Source organism: Scylla paramamosain, chromosome 1, assembly GCF_035594125.1.
Source record: "Scylla paramamosain isolate STU-SP2022 chromosome 1, ASM3559412v1, whole genome shotgun sequence".
In the NCBI taxonomy this organism is placed as follows: domain Eukaryota; kingdom Metazoa; phylum Arthropoda; class Malacostraca; order Decapoda; family Portunidae; genus Scylla; species Scylla paramamosain.
The window spans coordinates 7,325,547-7,348,385 of NC_087151.1; the positions used below are offsets into that span (position 1 = coordinate 7,325,547).

Here is a 22,839-nt window from a genome sequence, read left to right on the forward strand (position 1 = left end):
AGAGGAGGCCAACAGAGGAGAGAGGAGGGTAACGGCATAGGCAGAGGGGTTAGAGGTTAGGAAAAAGTCAAGAATGTTGGGCGTATCTCCAAGATGTTATCTGTTACCTGTTACCTGCAGTGATGCTAGTTTAGCAAATGACCAAGAGGAGGGAGCAGGCTGCTGCTGCCATTGCTGCTCCTGTCATCTGCAGCGATGCTAGTTTAGCAACTGACTAGGGGAGGGGACTAGGCTAACACCACCCCCACCACCCACAGTGATGCAAGTTTAGAGACTGACCAGTGCTTGTGTGCTTGACAAATGTGCAAATGTCATGTGACCTGCAGCAGTGAAGTTGCCCCTACTTACACCATTAGAAAACCAATGTTTACCATTTGTACTTGGTGGTGAAGACAATAGCTTTGGACCCAAATAATTTAGTGGGAGCATATGAACTGATATCAACAGTGAGTGTTTATCAGCAATGTGTAAACAATGGCTTTATATGGTTTTGTAAAATGTACTGGTTTTTATTGATTGACCTTTTGTGTTGTAGGTGGTCTAGAAATATTTTATCTTAACTTGGTTGGGGCATGTCCCAGCCTGGTTAGGACCATAGTTATTTTCTGCCATTACTTTCATTATAACTCCGATGAGAATTGTGTTTAACCCCTAAAGGACTAGGGACGTCGATCAACATCCTGCCGCCAAAGGAATGGGGATGTTGATTGATATCTTTGCTAAAATAGAGCCAAATTATGTTATTTTCTGCCCTGACTTGCAAGCCCGGGCTATGATTACACTGGTTTTGAGTCAGACAGCAAGGGTTGTCAGTCTACAGCTACCCTCCATCATTGCCAGTTCCCAGGAATGTGATTTCGACACGTCTGATTCGGCTCACTCACCCCTGCATGCTCATATCTTGCTAACCACACCATCAGCCACTATAATGTGTGGGGGCAGAGAAAATGCCCAGGTAGGGGGTGTATGGAAAACTGCAGGCCACTAATTTTCTTTTTCTCTGAGCCATGGCCAGGGTGAGGCAATTGGAAGTGTGGGTTGAGCCATGCTCAGTGTAGGGTGACACCACCTCATTCAACTCGAGATATCTCCATAACCATGGTACCTACAGACTTCCGAATGAGGCCATTCAAAAGAGAAGTTGACTGTGGGGAGAGTACCGTTTTCTTTCACTCATTCATTGTAGGTTAAGAGTAATAAGCATGCAAAAACAGGCTATTCTACATGTTTTGAGCTCAACCTGCAGTCCTGGCAGTACAGTCAAATTAACCCCTGCCCCCCCTTGGTCATTTAGGGGTTAACATGGGATGTTAGCAAAACCTTCCCCATGCATTAGTGGCTACCAGACTGTTGTTCAAGATAATGATTTTACTGATGACAGCAGGTAATATTAATTTATGAAATTCTTATTAACTGTTATTCAAGATAATTTTCTAAAGAAAGTTACTCTTTTGTTCTCACCAGGGATCTTGACAACTCCAGTAAGTGTGACATCATCTGTGTAAGGATGGGAGCTCTCCTGGACCACAGGTTGTGGGACTGAGCGCATGGCTTCTGTGTCAGATGCTGCATCTTCCAGTTCAGTAACACAGAGCTCAGTCAACATCCCAGCCACATTAGGATTTTCTTGGGAAAGGCCTGATGACAAGACACAATGAATTATAAAACCTTCAGAAACATGGAAAAAGTGCTTTACCTGGTGTTGTTTATACCATTGTTCTAAACTGATCATTTAGAGAAGCTAATAATCATGATAACCAGCAAGTATGAAAGCCATTTAGCACCACAAGATTCAATACTGGAAGGTAAGATTTCATAATGCATGTGAAAATGTTTTTTATTGATTTGCATAAAATATTTAAGAAACAATCTGCATTAGTTCTTGATTAAATAAATTACTTTTGGGGGATGAAACTACAAGATCCATTCAAAAGGGTTCAACCTTAGACTGTGAGACAAAAAGTGGCTTATTTTTGGGGTTGTAATTCTAATGTCCCTCGTAATTCCACATACATAACACTTCCACTATGATATGCAACAATTCACAGTACTAAAGTTAAAGTACGAAATCTTTATAAACACCTGCAAGAGAAAAAGGGATGAAAAGTCATTTGGAGATGACTGTAGAACAAGAAAAAATATCTCTGAGTGGTTAGTGACTGAAGAAAGATGTACCAAATAGCAGTGAATGGGTTAATCCATCAGCTCTTTCATTGCAGGAAATGTTTCTGTGAATGGGTTAATCCATCAGCTCTTTCATTGCAGGAAATATTTCTGTAAGTCCTTTTTCAGAATGGCTGCCAGGTGTGCTGCTAAATTTGCATTTTGGTTCCTCAATCTTTAAATCTGCAACATTTTCAGCTCAGCAAACATCCAGATATCACAAGGAGCCACGTCTGGAAAGCATGGTGCCTGACCAACAAAATGACTTTGGTACTTGCAAAGAAATCTTGGATCTGGTGCAAAGAATTGACTGAGGTGTTGTCATGAAGCAGATGCCAGTTGTCTGACTCTCTCAGGTCTGGTCTCTTGTGCTGAATTATATTCTTTACATATGGTCTTAGCCAAGCATTGAATTTCTCATGTCTGCCAGGCCTCCCTGCTTTCCAGACATGGCTCCTTGTGGTGTCTGGCTGTAAAGCTCTGTCCACACTGATTGTTACCAGACAAGGGGGTAGACATGATGTTTTGGTGTAGATGTAGTGTAAATCCCTAACAAACTGACATTCATGGCCCTAAAGCTCCCTTTGTAACCTTATATGCATGGCAGCGACACAATGCTGGGTACAGCAGGCAGTGCCCAGTGAAATCACCCAACTACTACCACGGGTAGTTTACTTGTCTACTAGTGAGCAAAGGCAGAGAAAACATCAATTGGCAAACATCTTGCTTCTGCTCGTGTGCCTTGCCCACTAATGGGAATGGAGCGCAAGTTAAAATCCATAAAGTAATTAACTTTTTTTGTCCTTTGCCCTCAAGTAAGATATATTTTGAATAAAGAAAACAGATATCACACATCTGAATGTACACTATCATGTAAAGAAGTGTGCCAGAAAGATACTTGTAGATGCTGATACATTCGATCTTCCAGCGTATTAAGGGAAGGTGCAAAATTAGTTATTCATTATTATATAAAACATGTTGTCAATTATGACTCAAAATGAAATTTTGCATTTATAACTTTGTCTTTATGAATAAATGTAGGTTTTTAGATGAATTTGTATGTAAAGTGATATTTTACATGAAGATATTTTTGAAACACAGGTATGTGCATTCTGAGTGTGAGAGGGTTAATGTTTTTATATCAGTCTACTTTCTTATGTCTAATAAACATTCTTGTGTAAAAAGTGTAAAAAATCATGCCTTATTAACTAAAATAACTGTATTAAACATCAGAACTAAAAACGAACACGATCATAACATAAAATAAAAATTCTACATTTTGAGATGGAATACAGTTTTCCCACAATGCAAGAACAGACATGTGTCTGGCACATGGCTGTACTCATTTGTCTGCCTTTATGATGCCTCATCTCCTCTGGAAACATCCCCAAAAGGAGGGACCATGGTAGAAGAGACTTCATCTCTCCCCCTACAAATATTTCCTCTTTGTATATTCAAGTGCTTGGCCTCTACCTCTTTCACACACATAGTCTTTTACTTTATCCTTTCATCTTCCAGTTGGCCTTACTATCCTATTTGCACCTTGAGCTTTGCTTACATATATTTTCCTTATATTCATTTTACTCTTCATTCTTTCAGCATGACTACACCATCTTAGTGTGTTCCCTTACACAGATTTCCCCACTCTACAATTTACACCAATGGAAAGGTTGTCAATACCACATCTATTACACACACTTTCATTGCTCTTACTCTTCCATCTTGTCAAGTACATGCCCTTTTAGAAAACTAATTTTCAAAGAATGCAAGCTTGAATGTTGTATGTTATTCACATTCAAGTCTCTTATCCATAGTTTAATATTGACAGGAGAATGCTATCGCTTAAACCTATCCTTACAAAAAAACATACAAGATAGATATGTGACATGGATATAACAAGAAACACTCACCTGTCAGAACTTTAGTAATGGCAGGAGAAGCTCTTGGTCCTGCTCGGCCTGCCACAGCCAGCTTGAGGAGGTCCACTAGCACCCGGGCATCATCTTCACCCAGCCGACGTGTGAATTCATCAAGGCCACTTAGACTACCATCATCAGGGCCATCCATAGCATCAGGCACCTGGGAAGACATGAATATCCAAGTTAAGGAAACACATTGCGTGTTGCATTTGTAAAAAATAAATAAAAATAAATAAAAATAAAGATCAGCAAATAAATTTTTTAAATAAATAAATAATAAATAAATAAATAAATAAATAATTCTCATCATAAACCAAGTGAGGTTCAGAAATACTTATCCTATCTCCTAATCTTCCAATTTGCTTAGACTTAGCACAAGACAATAGGTCTTACACTTCACTTAACCATTCACACTACCCAACTTCTGCCTCTGATCCTCTAGGTAAGCTGACATATTTTGGTAGGTTATGCAGTGAGCAAAAGCATTTAATTCAGTATCATAAGTCATTATCTAACAAATAATACTAATAGGGAGTGTAAAAAAATAAATATATATGAGTGCATTTCTCTACTTCCTAATATTCAAAAGATGGAAAGAAGAGTAAATTGTCTCTACAGTGATTTGTTTACTATGATACCAGTGATATAGCTATACTGATCTCTTGAAAGCAATGTAATGAGACCAGAGGAAACTAGAGAAAGGTGTTAAAAAATAATGGTTTAAAATGTATTTTACCTTTTCACAAATAATTAGAACTCAAAGCAAAGTACATGATCTTCATAATGAGCAGTTCACTATGAACTTGGCAGTGTCAACAGAATGAAGCCCATGCAATGGAGCTGCAAGGAACACAGAACACTGAAGAATATTCACTGTCTACCTTCATGTGGCTGCCAACCCACTTAGAGTTGCAGTTTGGTGTCACTTCTTACAATTACAAGAGTATGACACTGCTGCAGTAGCATGATCATCTTAATTAATTAAATTCTACTTCAATTTGATCATTATAATCTAACTGATAAAATATAGGGAAAAAGCCTTCATTACTGCATTGGCTACCTCTTGCACAAGTAAGTTTGCCATAACCTGGCCAAAAAAGGAAAACAGGGCCTTACCACATCAGCTTTGGTGGTCAGGGTGGCTGCCAGGATGCTCATGGCAGAATGGGAAAGGCGGGAAGCGCGTGATGAGAGGGAGCCAGTAGAAGGTACTGATGCAAGCTGTAGCACAACACTCTCCTCACTGTCAGGACTTGTCCCACAGCTCTGGAAAACCAACCTTTTTATTAATATCAAACAAACAAATTTCAAAGACTTGTCTTATGTATGAAATAACTTTATATATAATTTTTTTGGTCTTTGTATACCAGCTGTTAATACATGAATACTACATAACATTCTTTTGACTGCAATGGGATGAGGAGATTATTTGGTGACTAAAAGTACAAGTTTGGCTGAGAAGTCATCATGAAAATTTAATAGCAATAATAAGAAATTGATAACAATGATGTATTTTTCTGAGGTTGATGTGATGGTCCCTTTAGATATAACTCTTCAAATATTTTCACATGTTAATATATTATGAGTTACACAATCTGAGAGTTCATGCCCATTTTCAAGAGTGAGTACAAAACTCTAAAGAACCTTGTATAACAAAATATGAGACTGTTAGATAAAATTTGTTGTAATATAGGACACTGTATATTGTATAAATAAAGGCTGAGACACATATATATATATATATATATATATATATATATATATATATATATATATATATATATATATATATATATATATATATATATAAGAGGTTTACCAGAGCTGTAGGGACAGCAGCAGCATCAAGCACAGATGCTGGGGCTTCTCCACCACCTTCAGCTATCTCTCCTCCATTGGGACTTGAAAGGGATGATGAGGAATCAGCAATGGCATCTGTTAGGGACTCTGGGGTAGGCAGCCCTCCTTCCTTAGAGCCCGGACCACAGCCTGTAAAATTGCAGGTCTTGCTAAGAATATAAATTTAACTTTTGTAGCTATTCAGCAAAGCAAAGCAACCAAAGCAAGATGTTGAAATTAAAAATGTTAATCCAGAGAAGGAATGATGAAACTCTTAAACTAATCCAAAATAACACTTATTTTATCTATGTCTGAACTTACAGTCCTTTCTTACATTGTTTCATCACTGTTTTCAGAACGGTTTGACATGTGGACTGTTCTTTGTCATCTGATGTTATAGTGCAAACTGTTTGTCAAATTCCTTACTTCTCTTGTCCTGATCATCTGGCCTTCTTGAATCAATATACTAAAACTCTCCACAACTCTGAAATGTTCAACATGTTTTCTCAAGTCCTATTTCTCTACATTGCCAAAACAAAGCAATCTGCCTGTTCTCTGTACTTTACTAGTGCTCTCAACCTAGATTTGCTTCTTAATTTCATATTTATCATCACCTCAATGCTCTTTTCATGCCATGCATATCTTTTTTCTTTTATTTTTCATGTCAGGCCCTATATGCTGGCTAGCAGAAGTGGGAATTGTGTCCAAAATTGCAGCTTTATTACACATTACTCCATTGATAATAAACAAAAGAACATTAATTATTACTGCACTACATGAAAGGAAAAAGCATTGCAAATTACTCTTACTTTGCTACTCTGTTGCATGTATGTGTAAACTGTAACCTGGGTCATAAACATTGTATTAAATAAAGTGCAGGAAAACATCTGAATATGCTTTTATTTAATCAAGGTAACAAAGTCAAGTGACTTTTAAGTATGTTAAAAAAGTACAAGTATCACTAAATACTGAGCTTGTCAAATCAGTAGTCAATGACTCATTGACACTAAAGTGAGTGCGCTGAGAAAATCTCAAGAGGCCACGCCCCTTCCCTATTGTACTCATACACCTAGCAGCACTACGTGATCATGAGAGATAATTAATCACAATAGTTGACAACATTATTTACAAATTTTGCTCTTCTTAACATGTTTACAGTTTAGTTTTTCATTTTTCACTGATCACACTGATGACATCATTTGTGACTGGAAACTTTACATTATAGTTGTGCTGAAGTGGATGGTAATTATGTTTTTATTCAGAGTCAAGACTGCAGGGTTGTCTTGACACCAAGTGAAGATAATACTGCCAGAGGCCTTAATTGTTGAGTAAAATCCCACACCACTGGTGACATTCCACACATCACAGACACAGACAAATACAGAAGCATATAGGACAATTTCAGTTAGTCCATGAAAACACTTACCTCTTTCAAAAAAGGAAGTTTGGTCAAAACAATAATGAAAGCTAACATCAGCAGTCAACAAAAGTCTATGATACTTACTCTGGTAGTCCTCTTTAGCTTGAGGGAGTGCTGAGGCAGAGGTGTCAAGAGCAGCAATGACACAATCTCGGGCAAACATAACTTGCAAAGCATTAAGAATATGCTGTAGTGCAGTCTGACGAGCTGCAGAAGACTCGAGTGTGAGCACTACACGAGAGAGTGAGGGGCTGCTGGGGGTCCCACATCCACTGTTTGGTGAAGTTGGACTTGTTCCACAGTCCCCTCCAAGGGGCTCTGTCACTCCTGCAAATGAATCATAATAAAATTTCTGAGATACTACACAGAAAATGTTCATACCTTCAAAAGCAAGTTTCTTAGAGTTTACATTAAAGCTACCTCATATTGGCAGCATATGCAAAATGTAGTGGAAGCTTTTTAGCACTGGCTTATCTTCCCTATAAAATGTTAATATTTCTTTCTACATGCAAAAAGTCTCATGTCCACAACCAAAAGAAACAGGGCCTGGGACAGGAAGAAAAATGCAGGAGATTCAATGCCTTTTGAAATTCCCTTGCATAACCGCTGTGGGGGAAACATGAGTGCAATAATACTGGGAGAAGATTCCTTTTTTCAACAAATTAAGAGAAGGGTTAAAATTATCACAATTCCAGTAGATGATAAAGATGATTAACTTAAACTAAAATAGTACATGGAAAAAGGAAGAGACTGAGAGGTGAAATATTCTCAGATAATTATCTTTGATGACATTATTTTTGCTGGCATATAAAATGTAGTTTTGCCACATTATCTTTGCTGGTATATATATATATATATATATATATATATATATATATATATATATATATATATATATATATATATATATATATATATATATACATACATACATACATACATACATACATACATACATACATATATATATATATATATATATATATATATATATATATATATATATATATATATATATATACATACATACATACATACATACATACATATATATATATATATATATATATATATATATATATATATATATATATATATATATATATATATATATATATATATATATATATATATATATATATATATATATATATATATATATATATATATATATATATATATATATATATATATATATATATATATATATATATATATATATATATATATATATATATATATATATATATATATATATATATATATATATATATATATATATATATATATATATATATATATATATATATATATATATATATATATATATATATATATATATATATATATATATATATATATATATATATATATATATATATATATATATATATATATATATATATATATATATATATATATATATATATATATATATATATATATATATATATATATATATATATATATATATATATATATATATATATATATATATATATATATATATATATATATATATATATATATATATATATATATATATATATATATATATATTGGATTTTTGTTGCCCTTGGCCAGTGTCCTTCCTACATAAAATATATATATATATATATATATATATATATATATATATATATATATATATATATATATATATATATATATATATATATATATATATATATATATATATATATATATATATATATATATATATATATATATATATATATATATATATATATATATATATATATATATATATATATATATATATATATATATATATATATATATATATATATATATATATATATATATATATATATATATATATATATATATATATATATATATATATATATATATATATATATATATATATATATATATATATATTTTTTTTTTTTTTTTTTTTTTTTTTTTTATATAGGAAGGACACTGGCCAAGGGCAACAAAAATCCAATAAAAAAAATGCCCACTGAAATGCCAGTCCCATAAAAGGATCAAAGCAGTAGTCAAAAATTGATGAATAAGTGTCTTGAAACCTCCCTCTTGAAGGAATTCAAGTCATAGGAAGGTGGAAATACAGAAGCAGGCAGGGAGTTCCAGAGTTTACCAGAGAAAAGGATGAATGATTGAGAATACTGGTTAACTCTTGCATTAGAGAGGTGGACAGAATAGGGGTGAGAGAAAGAAGAAAGTCTTGTGCAGCGAGGCTACGGGAGGAGGGGAGGCATGCAGTTAGCAAGATCAGAAGACCAGTTAGCATGAAAATAGTGGTAGAAGACAGCTAGAGATGCAACATTGCAGCGGTGAGAGAGAGGCTGAAGACAGTCAGTTAGAGGAGAGGAGTTGATGAGATGAAAGGCTTTTGATTCCACCCTGTCTAGAAGAGCAGTATGAGTGGAACCCCCCCTAGACATGTGAAGCATACTCCATACATGGATGGATAAGGCCCTTGTACAGAGTTAGCAGCTGGGGGGGTGAGAAAAACTGGTGGAGACGTCTCAGAACACCTAACTTCATAGAAGCTGTTTTAGCTTGAGATGAGATGTGAAGTTTCCAGTTCAGATTATAAGTAAAGGACAGACCGAGGATGTTCAGTGTAGAAAAGGGGGACAGTTGAGTGTCATTGAAGAAGAGGGGATAGTTGTCTGGAAGGTTGTGTCGAGTTGATAGATGGAGGAATTGAATTTTTGAGGCATTGAACAATATCAAGTTTGCTCTGCCCCAATCAGAAATTTTAGAAAGATCAGAAGTCAAGCATTCTGTGGCTTCCTTGCGTGAAATGTTTACCTCCTGAAGGGTTGGACGTCTATGAAAAGACGTGGAAAAGTGCAGGGTGGTATCATCAGCATAGGAGTGGATAGGACAAGAAGTTTGGTTTAGAAGATCATTAATGAATAATAAGAAGAGAGTGGGTGACAGGACAGTTTTGTCATATATATATATATATATATATATATATATATATATATATATATATATATATATATATATATATATATATATATATGACAAAACTGTCCTGTCATCCACTTTATATATATATATATATATATATATATATATATATATATATATATATATATATATATATATATATATATATATATATATATATATATATATAAAGCTACAGCTAATGCAGCCATATCATCAGAAAAAAAGGAGGTTGGGAAAAGGAGGAGTCTTGGGTGATCTCCTTTGAGCAGCAGTCCACTGAGCAGAAAAAGAAAAAAAGAAAAAGAAAAAACATGACATATGTAACAAAGACATATTTACAACAATAAGTCTAGTCTAAATACCATACATAAGAAAACATTCTTGATTTCCTATATAGATCTCATTCATAAGAAAACAGAACATCAGTTTGTAAAAAATCCTGCAATAAAATGCAACTGATTTTAGTTATCTTACAGTATTTCCTTATCATTTTAACTTATATAATATATATATATATATATATATATATATATATATATATATATATATATATATATATATATATATATATATATTATTATATAATTTTTCTACAGTTTCTGAAACCATAAGGGAAAGATAATCAATAAATTTATGATGAAACAAAAATTTTTCCTCAAGGATATGTCAAGTTTGTCTTCACTCATTCTTGTTATGAGAGTGATGAAAGACATCATTGTTGTACCACTGTTAACCAACCTAGTGCATAGGCACCCAGAGGGTCCTTGGTGGTTGTGAACATTACAGGCTCAGTAGCAGCTGGTAAAGGAGGATCTGGGGCTGTCCAGGCTACACTATGGGAAGAGCCACATGCCACTCGGGCTACTTTAACTCCCTCAAGACCGCACACCAGTGCAGGCCTGCGGTTTACAATGGTGGTCCCATTACCCTGTTGTCCATGGTCATTATCGCCCCAAGCATACACCTGCAATGTTTGACAGAATTAAGCAATACATAAGATTTATGATTAAGGAGCAAAGACTACATTATAAAACTTCAAAAACCCTTTAATATTCCTATTTCTGAGTTCTATTTTATTATTATTCAACAATTATATTTAAATTTACATGGTAGCCTTTAGCTGAGCACTTCCTGTATGGAAGGTTACCAACTTGCAGCCAGATCTATATTTTTCTTTTCTTTTTTTTTTTAAGATAATGAGATGATAATTTCTAAATAATAATACATTTCAATGTCATCAAGATGGTTCCTTGGCACGTTGGGCCTTCAAATAATGAAGATGAAAGGCTAACATTCCTCAACAGTATGAATCAACTTGAAAACATTTTTCATTGATCCTTCTGTACCAGTTAATTTTTTTCTTTCAAATCATGCTGCAGTGTTTCATAATTTTAAGTTGGCTGGATTTATTTCCAGCACCAATTATTTACAAAACTAAAATGAGTATTCTCTCTCTCTCTCTCTCTCTCTCTCTCTCTCTCGTCAACTTTTCCCACGTTAAACATGTCAGATATCTTCTGAATTAACATAATAAATTATTTAAGCCTTAATGCGAACTGATTGCTTTTGGATGGAAACTAAAAAAGAGAGATAGAGAGAGAGGGAAAAAAGTGTGGCATTATGAGAATGAAAAAGAGGAGATGGAGTTTGTTACCCTTTCATTTAACGATGTTACTACTAATTTTCAGCCTGTATCATTTTCATACATGGATTTTTCATGTTTCAATACATTTTACACACAACACATAGTGTCACTAAACCAATGCTAACTTATTTATGTCAAATGGTCTTTTGTGCTTAATTATGCAAACCTTAGTTTGATTTTATTTTACATGTGCTGAACTTTGTGAATATTACTTAGTCATATATATTAACAAGTTTCAGTGCTTTTGCTCTCCATGTTCTTTACATCTGTCACCTTACCTGGCCAGTGTCTGTGACAGCCAAGCAGTGCAAGGCACCCACAGCGACATGAACAACCCTCTTGCCCCGGAGGCCCTCCACTAAGGTGGGCCGCCGCACATGCTGGTCAGTGCCATGCCCCAGCCGAAAGTAGTCTCCTTTGCCCCATGTCCACACCTGCCAGATACAATCACAAAATAAATCAGGCACATGAGCACATTGAAATAGCATGAGAATGAATGGATGAGGAGTCTCAGATATTCTAAAGCACAAGGTAGAGTGCCACTAAGTTCAAGAAGAAAAGTAAAAAAGCAAAGAATTTGTATATCAAGTTCCACATCACACTGTGGCTTTATTGAGCTGTCATCAAAGGCCAAAAGACAAACCACAGAAATAGTGGACTAATCTTTTGAAAATAACAATGATAAGCTTAGTATCACATTTATGATTACCTAAATATCTAATATGTATTTGTACCATAATCAACATTTCCTACACAATTTCATTCAATAGCTTTATGAGAAGCATTCAGTAATGTAATTAAAGTATTTTAAAGTTTTTTTTTTTCATTCCTTAAGCCAAATGTCTCTCTTTTCACATGTTGAGTATTTTACTTGAAATTATAATATGGCTGTCTTTACTGTTTTCAGATTATCATACAAAAGAAAATACGTGTTTTGTGCTGGTTTTATTACAACTCAACAGAATAATATTAAGAGTGACTTCAATGAATGTAAATATAAAATGAGAGTGGGATGTAAGAGATAATGGAAGGAGGAGTGGAGTGATGTGGTATTGATTAAATAAGCAAGAAAAGAGGAAAAGAAAGGCATGCCTTCATTATACCCCCAACAATATGGAAGAGAATCAAGGCACATGAGTAGCAGAGATCGAGGACAGTGTGGGCAGTGAGAGAAGTAGTGACAATTAGGTATTTGTGGATGTGTGTGTGTTTGCATCTGTAAATATTTGTAAGAAATGAACAAAAGAAGGGAAGAAATGAGGAAATTTTGGAATGATATACATTATTACATCAGAAAAATTGCAAAAAGGAGAAAGTCAGTGTTAGTTGGATATGTAAATGGAAAAATTGGAACTATGGAGGCAGCGTGTGTGTGACGTGGAAAGACATGGAAATTACTGAAATTATACACTATGATAGCCCTTTAGGTAAAAGTGATCATGTGTTGATGGAATTTACTTTGAAAAATATAAATGTAATCATTGATGAAAATAATAAGGTAAGAAGATTTAAATACAGTAAAGCCAATTTTGAAAAATTAAGAAAGTACTTTGTTGCCGTGGACTGGAAAGACTGAATATGTGGAAGATGTTCAGGAAAAATGGGATGAATTTATAAAGATATATAACTGCTGTGGAGAAATTTGTACCTTGAGGAGGAGCAAGATGTAGAAAGGGTAAGGAATGGTTCAATACAAAATGCAAAAAGGCTGTAAATTGTAAGTTAAATGCTTGGAATAAATGGAAAAAATGGAAAACTGACAGCAGATGGGAGGAATATACTGATGCTAGAAATGAGCATGCTGAGATGATAAGAATGGAGAGAAGAAACTATGAAAGAGATATAACAGAAAAGTGTATAAATGAATCCAAACTATTCTACAGACATATTAGTGGGAAGATGAAAAGAAAGAAGGTATATCAAGATTGAAAGTTGAAGGAAAAGTCTATGAGGATGCACAGGACATAGCAGATGTTATGAACAAGTTTCAGATTGGTATTTACTGTGGAAGTGGAGTTTGATGCTGGACGGGATATTTTGGTGAAGAATATAGTAAGTACAGTCCCAGTCAGTTATGATGAAATACTTAAGATTATGTATGACCTTTATGTAAATAAAACATCTGGTCCAGATGGAGTATCAAACTGGATACTGAAAGAATGCAGAGAACTGGCTGATAAAATTCACAATATGGTAGTGACATCACTGTTGCAGGGAAGAGTACCAAGATTGAGAGAAAGCGAATATTACATCAATATTCAAAGGAGGAAATAAGGAAAACCCACTAAATTATAGACCATTGTCATTGATTAGTGTTGTAGGAAAACTATGTGAAAGAACAATAAAGGAAAGATGGATGGAATACTAGGCAAGAGATAAATTTTGGTAAAATGTCAATTTGGATTTAGAAGGGGAAGATCATGCTCCATGAACTTATTGTCCTTTTATTTAAGGGTAATCGATATTGTGCTGCAAGAGAGAGACAGATGGGTGGATGGTGTCTACCTAGACTTGAAGAAGGCAAAGTACCACACCGAAGATTGCTATGGAAGATAAAAAAATATGGAAGAATTGGAGGAAGACTGCTGGAGTGGATGGAGGATTATCTGGATAATAGAGAGATGAGAACTGTAATACAAGACCAAAATTCATCTTAAATGAAGTAACTAGTGGTGTCCCATAGGTGTCAGTACCGGGACCGATAATATTTGTGGTAAGTGTGAATGACATGAATGAAGAAATAGATAGCTATATGAACTTATTTGCAGATGATACTAAGGTGATAAGAAGGGTAGAAAATGTAAATGACTGTATGATACTGTAAGATGATTTAAATAAGATAAATAGATGGAGTAAATCTTGGCAAATGGAATTCAATTTAAGTAAATGTAAAGTAATGGAGTTTGGTAAGGGTAAAAGAAATACAATATCATTATGAGAAGGATGGTGTAAAGTAAGAAAAAAAATAAATAAAAATAAGAAATGGATTTGGGAGTAACAATTACTGAAAACTTTACTCCGGACAGGCACATTAATAAAATTGCTGGAGAGATGATGAATTTGTTAAAAAGAGTAAGAATGGCATTCTCATATTTGGATGAAGGAATGATAAAAAAGTTGTTGATTTCCATGATAATACCAAGATTGGAATATTGGCAATGGTGTGGTCTCCTCATTCAAGGAGGAATATTATAAAGTTGGGAAGAGTACAAAGAACAATCACTAAGATGGTTCTGGAGTTGAGTAAGTCGACCTAAGAAGAGAGATTAAGAATGATGGAAATTCTTACCCTTGAAAATAGGAGAGAGAGAGAGAGAGAGAGAGAGAGAGAGAGAGAGAGAGAGAGAGAGAGAGAGAGAGAGAGAGAGAGAGAGAGAGAGAGAGAGAGAGAGAGAGAGAGAGAGAGAGAGAGAGAGGAGATTTAATAAACATTTACAGAATGATAAATGGTATGGAAAATGTGGACAAAGAATATTTTATAAATTTAGACATACAAGAGTACAAGGGGACACAGTAAGAAGTTGAAGAAAGTTAACAGTAGAAGAGACATCAAGAAGTATAGTTTTCCTCACAGAAGTGAGAACAAATGGAATGAACTCAGTGAAGACGTCAATGCTGAAACTGTCCATGCTTTTAAGACTAAACTGGACAGATATAGAGATGGGATACTATGAGATTACTCTACTCCCATAAACCACAACTAGGTAAATACACACACACACACACACACACACACACACACTAACTTACACATACCTGGCCACTTTTGGTGAGAGTCAGAGAGAACTGGGCACCACATTCAATTTGGCACACCCCAAGGCCATTAAGACGTTCAATATTCTGTGGTAGTGCACAACCTTCAGAGCCTCCTCTTCCCAGCTTCCCAAAGTCTCCATCACCCCAAGAGTAAACCATCCCCTCAGATGTCAAGGCCAGCGTCTGAGCATCCCGACTGCCACATGCTACCTGTAAAGAAACTCAGTTGTGAGTGGTGCACTCTGTTCAATTAAATACACACCAATAAAAATAAGTTTCACTGTTGAAAAATAGGTTAAATTAGTACCTCATCAGAAACTCCTTTAAAGTCTAGACTAGTGATTATCAAACTGTGCACCATAACTTTTCACTAAAGTGTGCTACCTGACTTTCCATGATAGGATGTGATTTTAAATTTGTGCCTTTTAGTAGTCTTGCAATGTGCTAACTACAGGATTGGAGGGATGTACCTTTAGTGCACCACTAAGCAGCAAAATCAGAGAACCACTGATCTAGACAGACATAATCTGTCCATCTTTTTCCCTCCCCTCTTTTCTCTCTTTCATGCATGATATCCATCCATTCTCTAATACAAAGTTTAAAGTTTGTAACATATAATCATCCTTCACTGAATCCATACTACTTTACTGTAATTATATTTCTTGCTGAAAGCACAACCTTTCTAGATAGATACTTTATTATTTTTTCCATTAGTCCAAGGGTAAATGTATTCAAATTCAGGGAATATGTTCCATGAGGTAGGGTAGACAGAAATTTGGATAAAGACAAATCCATCAAATAAAATCTAGTATATCATATGGCTATACTCATAGTGAAAAATTTGTGGATTTGATCCTGGCATATTGAAAGCATTCAGCTTAGCTGAGAACTAATTGTTGCTAAACTAAGCATGGTCTATGTTTGTTATTTTTTGTTATGTTGTGGTAACAACTATTTCACTATTCTTCTCAACTGTCCACATCTGAGATGGTGGCTGCTTCCCTGCTGAACAATAAAACACCTATTTTGTTGGAGATATACTAAAACCTACAAGAGTCAGCATTCTGTTAGTTAGCAAGGCAACAAAATATTTTTAAAAATGTCCAGAGACAATTTCTGAAATTTTTTTGTTATTTGGAATGGTGCTGACTAGACTGAGTCAAACCAGAACAAACTTGGAATAAACTACTCAGTTATTCTGTGGGCTAGGCTCAGCAGAAAGACATGGGCTGGGCTACTTATGAAAATTCTAAGATCCATTTTGCAGTTTGTTTGGGTTGATGAGATAAAAATTAGGTTCCTTACATAACATCAAGTAAATTTTGTTAACGAAAACAACAAAAAAGGCTACTCCAGCTGAAACAAAACTACTTTTTATGACTTTTCATCACAAGTGTCTGGCAATCCTGGGCCTAATGCTAAATCTCTTGACCTTGAACTAGAACCAGAACAGAACCAGAACCAAAAGCCTTTCTTAGTGTCATATCCTCAAAGCAGGTGCAAAGGAATGTTCTAGATGGAAGGGGATGAAACTGAAGATCCTGAGCCTGTCCCTATTATGCCTAACTTATGGAGGATTTATTGTATATGGCACCTAAGACTAAGTGACTGATTGACTTCAAAATTCATTTTCTTGATTTAGGTCATGGACTTGTGTTTGCCTCAATGTCATGAGAAACAAACATTATGGATAACTTCTCATTTGAAAGTGAGGAAATTGTATCTTATTTATGGCAGTATGTTATAACTGGTGACTAAACAAAGAAAAATATGTATCAAAATAGTGCTGTTACCTGAACTACTCTTTGACCAAACAAAGCCTTCACCAGCTTTGGCTTGAGCTGTGTTGAGGTGTCCCCCAGGCCAAGACGCCCATACTCTCCAAGGCCCCAGCAGTACAGCTCCCCACTAGAAGTAATGGCTGCTGAGTGTGAGCTTCCACAAGCAATGTCTCTGATACGCTTGGACTTGAGGGATTCTATGAGTTTGGGCTTGTCGTAACTCATACGATTCCCATGACCTAGTTTCCCATCTTCACCTTCTCCCCATGAGAAAACCTGTAAACAAGAAATAACGTTATTACAATTATCATTATTGTTATATTCCTAATTACCACACTAAGCACAGAAGGATTCCTGATATAATCAGCATTCATAAACTAACCTATTTCCATAATACTTTATACATAAACAGACATTCAGAAACCTAAGACTATTATTCCTTTCATGTCACACAAAATCATGTGGCTGAGGTCAAAGTACTGGAACTCACTTCCAACAACAGGTCTCCTCTGAACTTCCTTATTTTTCACTTGATAATATTTTATACATATTAATTATTCCACATGGTCTTCAGACACTTGGTTTCATTAAATTCAATCTTCTTTTATGCTTCCATGTTCCATATTTTAGCACAAAACAACACACTCACATACAATTTTGTCTTTGTTCCAAGTGATCTAGGTTTAAACACCCTTAAACAATTTTGTCTGTTGCAAGTGATCTTGATTTAAACACTTCTTTGCTCTTCAAAACTTCATCTCTAAATCTGTTTCTCCATCCACTACAACAAGCAACTCTGAAATACTTAAAAGAAAAAAAAAAGTCTACTTTCTTAAATGACTTGCTATTCATAAATACAATCATTTTCCTGCCATCCTTCTATCTCATGCATTTACTCTTGGTCTTATACAACTTCAAAATCTTCCTTTTATATACTGTTTAAAATTCTAACACTAATTGTCTCAATCTCTATCTGAATCAACCAGCAATGCAGTATCATCTGACAGACTGTACTTCACTATGAGAATTTAATCAACTTAAGTACACATACCTAACATTCTCATATACATCTCCTTAAAATACTCATATAAACATTAAACAACTGAGAGAACATCATACTTCCTTGCTGTAGTCCTGCTTAATTGGAAAACCATCCACTCATGCTACTCACTACTCTAACACATGTCTTTCCATTCATTTTTAACTTTTCATTTTTTCAATAATCTATAACTGAGAACATATAATTTCAGAACAGTCCACAGCCCTATCTATTTTGTTATCTGCTTTCTTTAAATTTATGAATGCCTGAAACACATCCTCATCATTTACCAAATACTTTTCCCACACCTGTTTCAAAGCAAATGCATGGCCTATGCACCTTCTCCCTCTTCTAAAACTAGACTTTTCACAACAAATTTTTCTCTACCTTTTCTAATCAATCAATCAATCAGAACTTTAGCATACACCTTAACTACAACACTAAATAATCTAAACTCTTATGATTAGTATTTTTATACTTATCATCTCTAAATCCAAAAAAATTAACTAAACATTCATTTGCCCAGTCAGTCAGCACATCATACTGCTCATGAAACATACATTTATCAATATTGCTAAATGTATGTTTCTGCCACCCTTCAAACATTTTGCCACTTTTTGCTGCTTTCCCAGTTGTTATCTTTTGCCTTTCACCTTTGTTTCAAACAAAGCTAACCTATCTTACTTTCTTCTTACAAAAATTTTTCCAGTCTTCTCTTTTTAAGCTCCAATCACATCACTTTTTGTACATAATCATTAACCAAATTGAAGAAAATGCAATGTCACCATTAAGATGTCTGCCGTCAAAATCTGGCTGTACTATAAAGGATATTAATGTTGGTCTCCCTTACCTTGCCATCAACAGTTAGGGCCATGGCATGGCGACCCCCTGAATGGACAGCAACCTTCTTAACCACATACTGGCTGAGGGCTGTGACTTGTCTGGGAACTGGAATGTTGCTGCAGTGACCCAGTCCCAACCTGCCACCAGTGCCTTCTCCACATGCATAAACCTAATACAATAAAAATGATCAATATTTAGGCTTATACAAAAAAATTCTTATGAAACCTAACATCAGCAAGGAGTTATATATATGAAAGTACAAATAAACAAAACAAAATAAATAATAAAGAGACCACGAATTATTAAGCATCACCCACCTCTACAGAAAATTTTTTTTCAGTAACAAAGATTAATTCAATTATAATATAGTGTTCCCTCCTAGAATGTAGTCAATGTTTACTGACTAGACAATGCATTTTTGGAAATCTGTTTTTTGGGGAACAACAGATTTAATGAGAGAAATGGGAATGTACACTACTAAACAATCAATACCCACTTTTTTTTGCTTCTAATTTCTAAAACATATGACAAATGACATACATATTAATGGAATAGTCACTCTGATCAATGACATCAGTGTATAGGATAAAATGATGGTTTTACTGGTGATCTGAGGTTGTCTTGTCCTTGCCTGAGGTAGAGTTACAGTTCACCAGACCCCACTCCCAACTTCAACCACTAACAGTTGCAATATTTTGTTCTTGTCTGATTTAACTGATCTTATTGTATGTAGATTCACTAACATTAAAAGGATAAACCACATTAGATCAGGATCAGCAGTGCACTACAGTGGTGAGTTTCATTACTCATGTACAAAAAACTAAATAACTTAATGGAGGGTGGCAGATTTCAGAGGATGGGCAGTGGCTGACATCATGACAAGATGGTTGACAGAGTTACCAACTGAGATCTGTCCCAATAGTTATGAGAAAAAAGAAATATAATGTCTTGATGCATCAGGTGGAAGGAAGTTAGGACTATAAGGGATAACCAGAATGTAGTTGCAAATGACGATATAAGAAAAAAGTAAATGAATTGGACATGAGACTGAAAGAAATGAGCAAAAGGGACATCCTGAAAATATACAAATAATGAAGATAAGTAATAAGAGAGAGAATCTATGACAGCAGACCTACAGTAACAGTTTTGCTTTAACTTGACTTACAGGAAGAGATTTTGAGGAAAATTACTGAATGTCAAATATTTAAGAGAGATATAAGGATGTGAAACATTTTTTGCTGTGGTGTCAAATGTATAGCAGAAAGCAAAAACAGTTTTAGATTACAACAACCACGAGAGGAAAATATACATTAATTATTTTCTTTTACAAATACAAAAATTAAAGAAGTGTATTCTTTCCAAATGAATGGACAAGCATATTCTTATTACTTCAACCTGAATCACTTGAAAGTTCATAACCTCTTCTTACCTTGCCCTCCTGAGACACCACAAAGAGAGATTTAGAGCCACCAGCTACATGAACGGGACGAAGACTGCTGAGTGTTTCAGACAGCACTGGCATCTTCACCTTGGAACCTTTAAGACCTCCTAACTGGTCTTTATCATTGAGACCCCACACCAACACTTTGGGTTCTCCTTCAAAACTCATGATGGAGGTCAGACTCTTTCTGGACATATCTGTTATTTCATCCTGTAAAGTAGTAATGCATACCTTTATTAGTTATGGGTTTTATTCTTAATATACACAGTTGGTATTCTAGGCATGAGTTGTGTTTCTTAAAATCATTTGTAAAACAAAAATTTATATATTATCAACTGCTGACAAAATTTTTCTATTCATAGTACAGCAAAAAAGTCTGGTACCTAGTTAGGCCCACAAAATAATAGCACCAAAGTTGATTTTGTTTAACACAGTTGCTATTCTAGGCATGAGTTGTTTCTTAAAATCATTTGTAAAACAAAAATTTATATATCATTTTTTATCAAATGCAGACAAAATTTTTCTATTCATAGTACAGCAAAAAGTCTGGTACCCAGTTAGGCCCACAAAATAATAACACTAAAGTTGATTTTGTTTAAGATGGGGCACTAATCTAATAGGATAAGTTCATAAGTATCAGGCCCATAAGGATACTCACATCACTTAGTTTAACATACTGTAATGTATCAAAAGAAATAAAAAGAAATACATTTAAAGACAATACTCATTATTAAGAACATTATATATATGTATAAAACATACATACTCCCACCATTCAAACCCAGGAAGACTAGTATGAAGAGCTTAATGAACAATGGACAAAGGACAATGGTCCCTGAAAATAAAATGGCATTGTTATTAATAATTAAGCAAGTAAATACAGCCTATTCAGGTAACTAATTAATGAAAAGTAATGCAAAAACTTGTGCTTGATAGTATAAGCATGCAGTAGTTACCTCCACATCCTCATTGTCAGAAGCTAAAAAGGAGACAGATGAGGCTGGGTCACCAAAGTCATCCACAATTTTTCCCATTACTGCCAAGCCATGCACTCTGCAGTCTATGCCTCCACTCTTGCACTGTTTGATGCTGATTTCAATGTACTTGAGGCACTGAAATAAAATGGCATTGTAATTAATAATCAAGCAAGTAAATTCATATATATATATATATATATATATATATATATATATATATATATATATATATATATATATATATATATATATATATATATATATATATATATATATATATATATATATATAACAGCTTCCACACTTATATACTGACCTTGTTTGTAAACATGAGGCTTGTAGGTGAATTACTTTTTATTTATACACCAGGCTGACATCCCCTGCAATGGGGACAAACAAGGCAAGGCACACAGATGCACACAAGCATGCATGCACACACTTACACTCACTTCCATGTATGTTACACCTAAGTAAATACACATGTATGTATTCCCTATGAACAAATTATCTAACATCCATCAGAGCCCCTAAATCTCCCACAGGAGTTCACAAAACCAATAATACAGCATGACTGTCAGCTGCAGAGCATAGTGGATTTCTCCAAATCAGGGCCAGCAAACAGCAAAACTGTTTTAATGCTTCTGCATCACACTAAAACTATCCTCTCTCCAATCTCTGACTTTATCAGCTGATCAGGCCAGATGTAAGTAAACCTCCTCCAGAGGCGAAAGAGGTGTGTTCGGTTTATACATTCATACACATCCACTCTTCCTTGTTCCAAAAACATCCCTTTAACCTAAAACATTCCACTCACTTAACAATGGTTATCCATTCCATTTGGGGTCTCTCCATCAGCATTATACATCGCATATCAGATCCATTTATTTTCTTACATTCTCTCATACAATCTTCTCTCCACCTTCATTCCAAGCAAACTACATCTTAATTTCTCCCCATTGTTTTTGCTTCATTTATTCTAAAATTCATATCTATATCTAGTTCCTTATCCACAGCAACATTTTACCCTTAATACTGCACTTGAAACAGTTTACCTCCTCAAG

At 34.6% G+C, this 22,839-nt stretch overlaps 1 protein-coding gene across 4 annotated transcripts in view; it reads right to left on the minus strand.

The window, feature by feature from the left end:
• LOC135097465 (E3 ubiquitin-protein ligase HERC2-like) overlaps positions 1–22,839 on the minus strand; it is a 229,028-nt gene that overhangs the window by 53,251 nt on the left and 152,938 nt on the right. For all 4 annotated transcript variants that reach the window (XM_063999465.1, XM_063999433.1, XM_063999564.1 and 1 more), the window contains 12 exons: positions 21,758–21,913; positions 20,790–21,011; positions 19,368–19,529; positions 17,491–17,754; positions 15,698–15,907; positions 12,220–12,375; positions 11,035–11,260; positions 7,426–7,668; positions 5,902–6,071; positions 5,199–5,348; positions 4,074–4,242; positions 1,462–1,638 (listed from right to left, as the gene is read on the minus strand). In XM_063999465.1, coding sequence (XP_063855535.1) covers positions 1,462–1,638; positions 4,074–4,242; positions 5,199–5,348; positions 5,902–6,071; positions 7,426–7,668; positions 11,035–11,260; positions 12,220–12,375; positions 15,698–15,907; positions 17,491–17,754; positions 19,368–19,529; positions 20,790–21,011; positions 21,758–21,913 — 2,305 coding nt within the window. The remainder of the gene's footprint in view (positions 1–1,461; positions 1,639–4,073; positions 4,243–5,198; positions 5,349–5,901; positions 6,072–7,425; positions 7,669–11,034; positions 11,261–12,219; positions 12,376–15,697; positions 15,908–17,490; positions 17,755–19,367; positions 19,530–20,789; positions 21,012–21,757; positions 21,914–22,839) is intronic.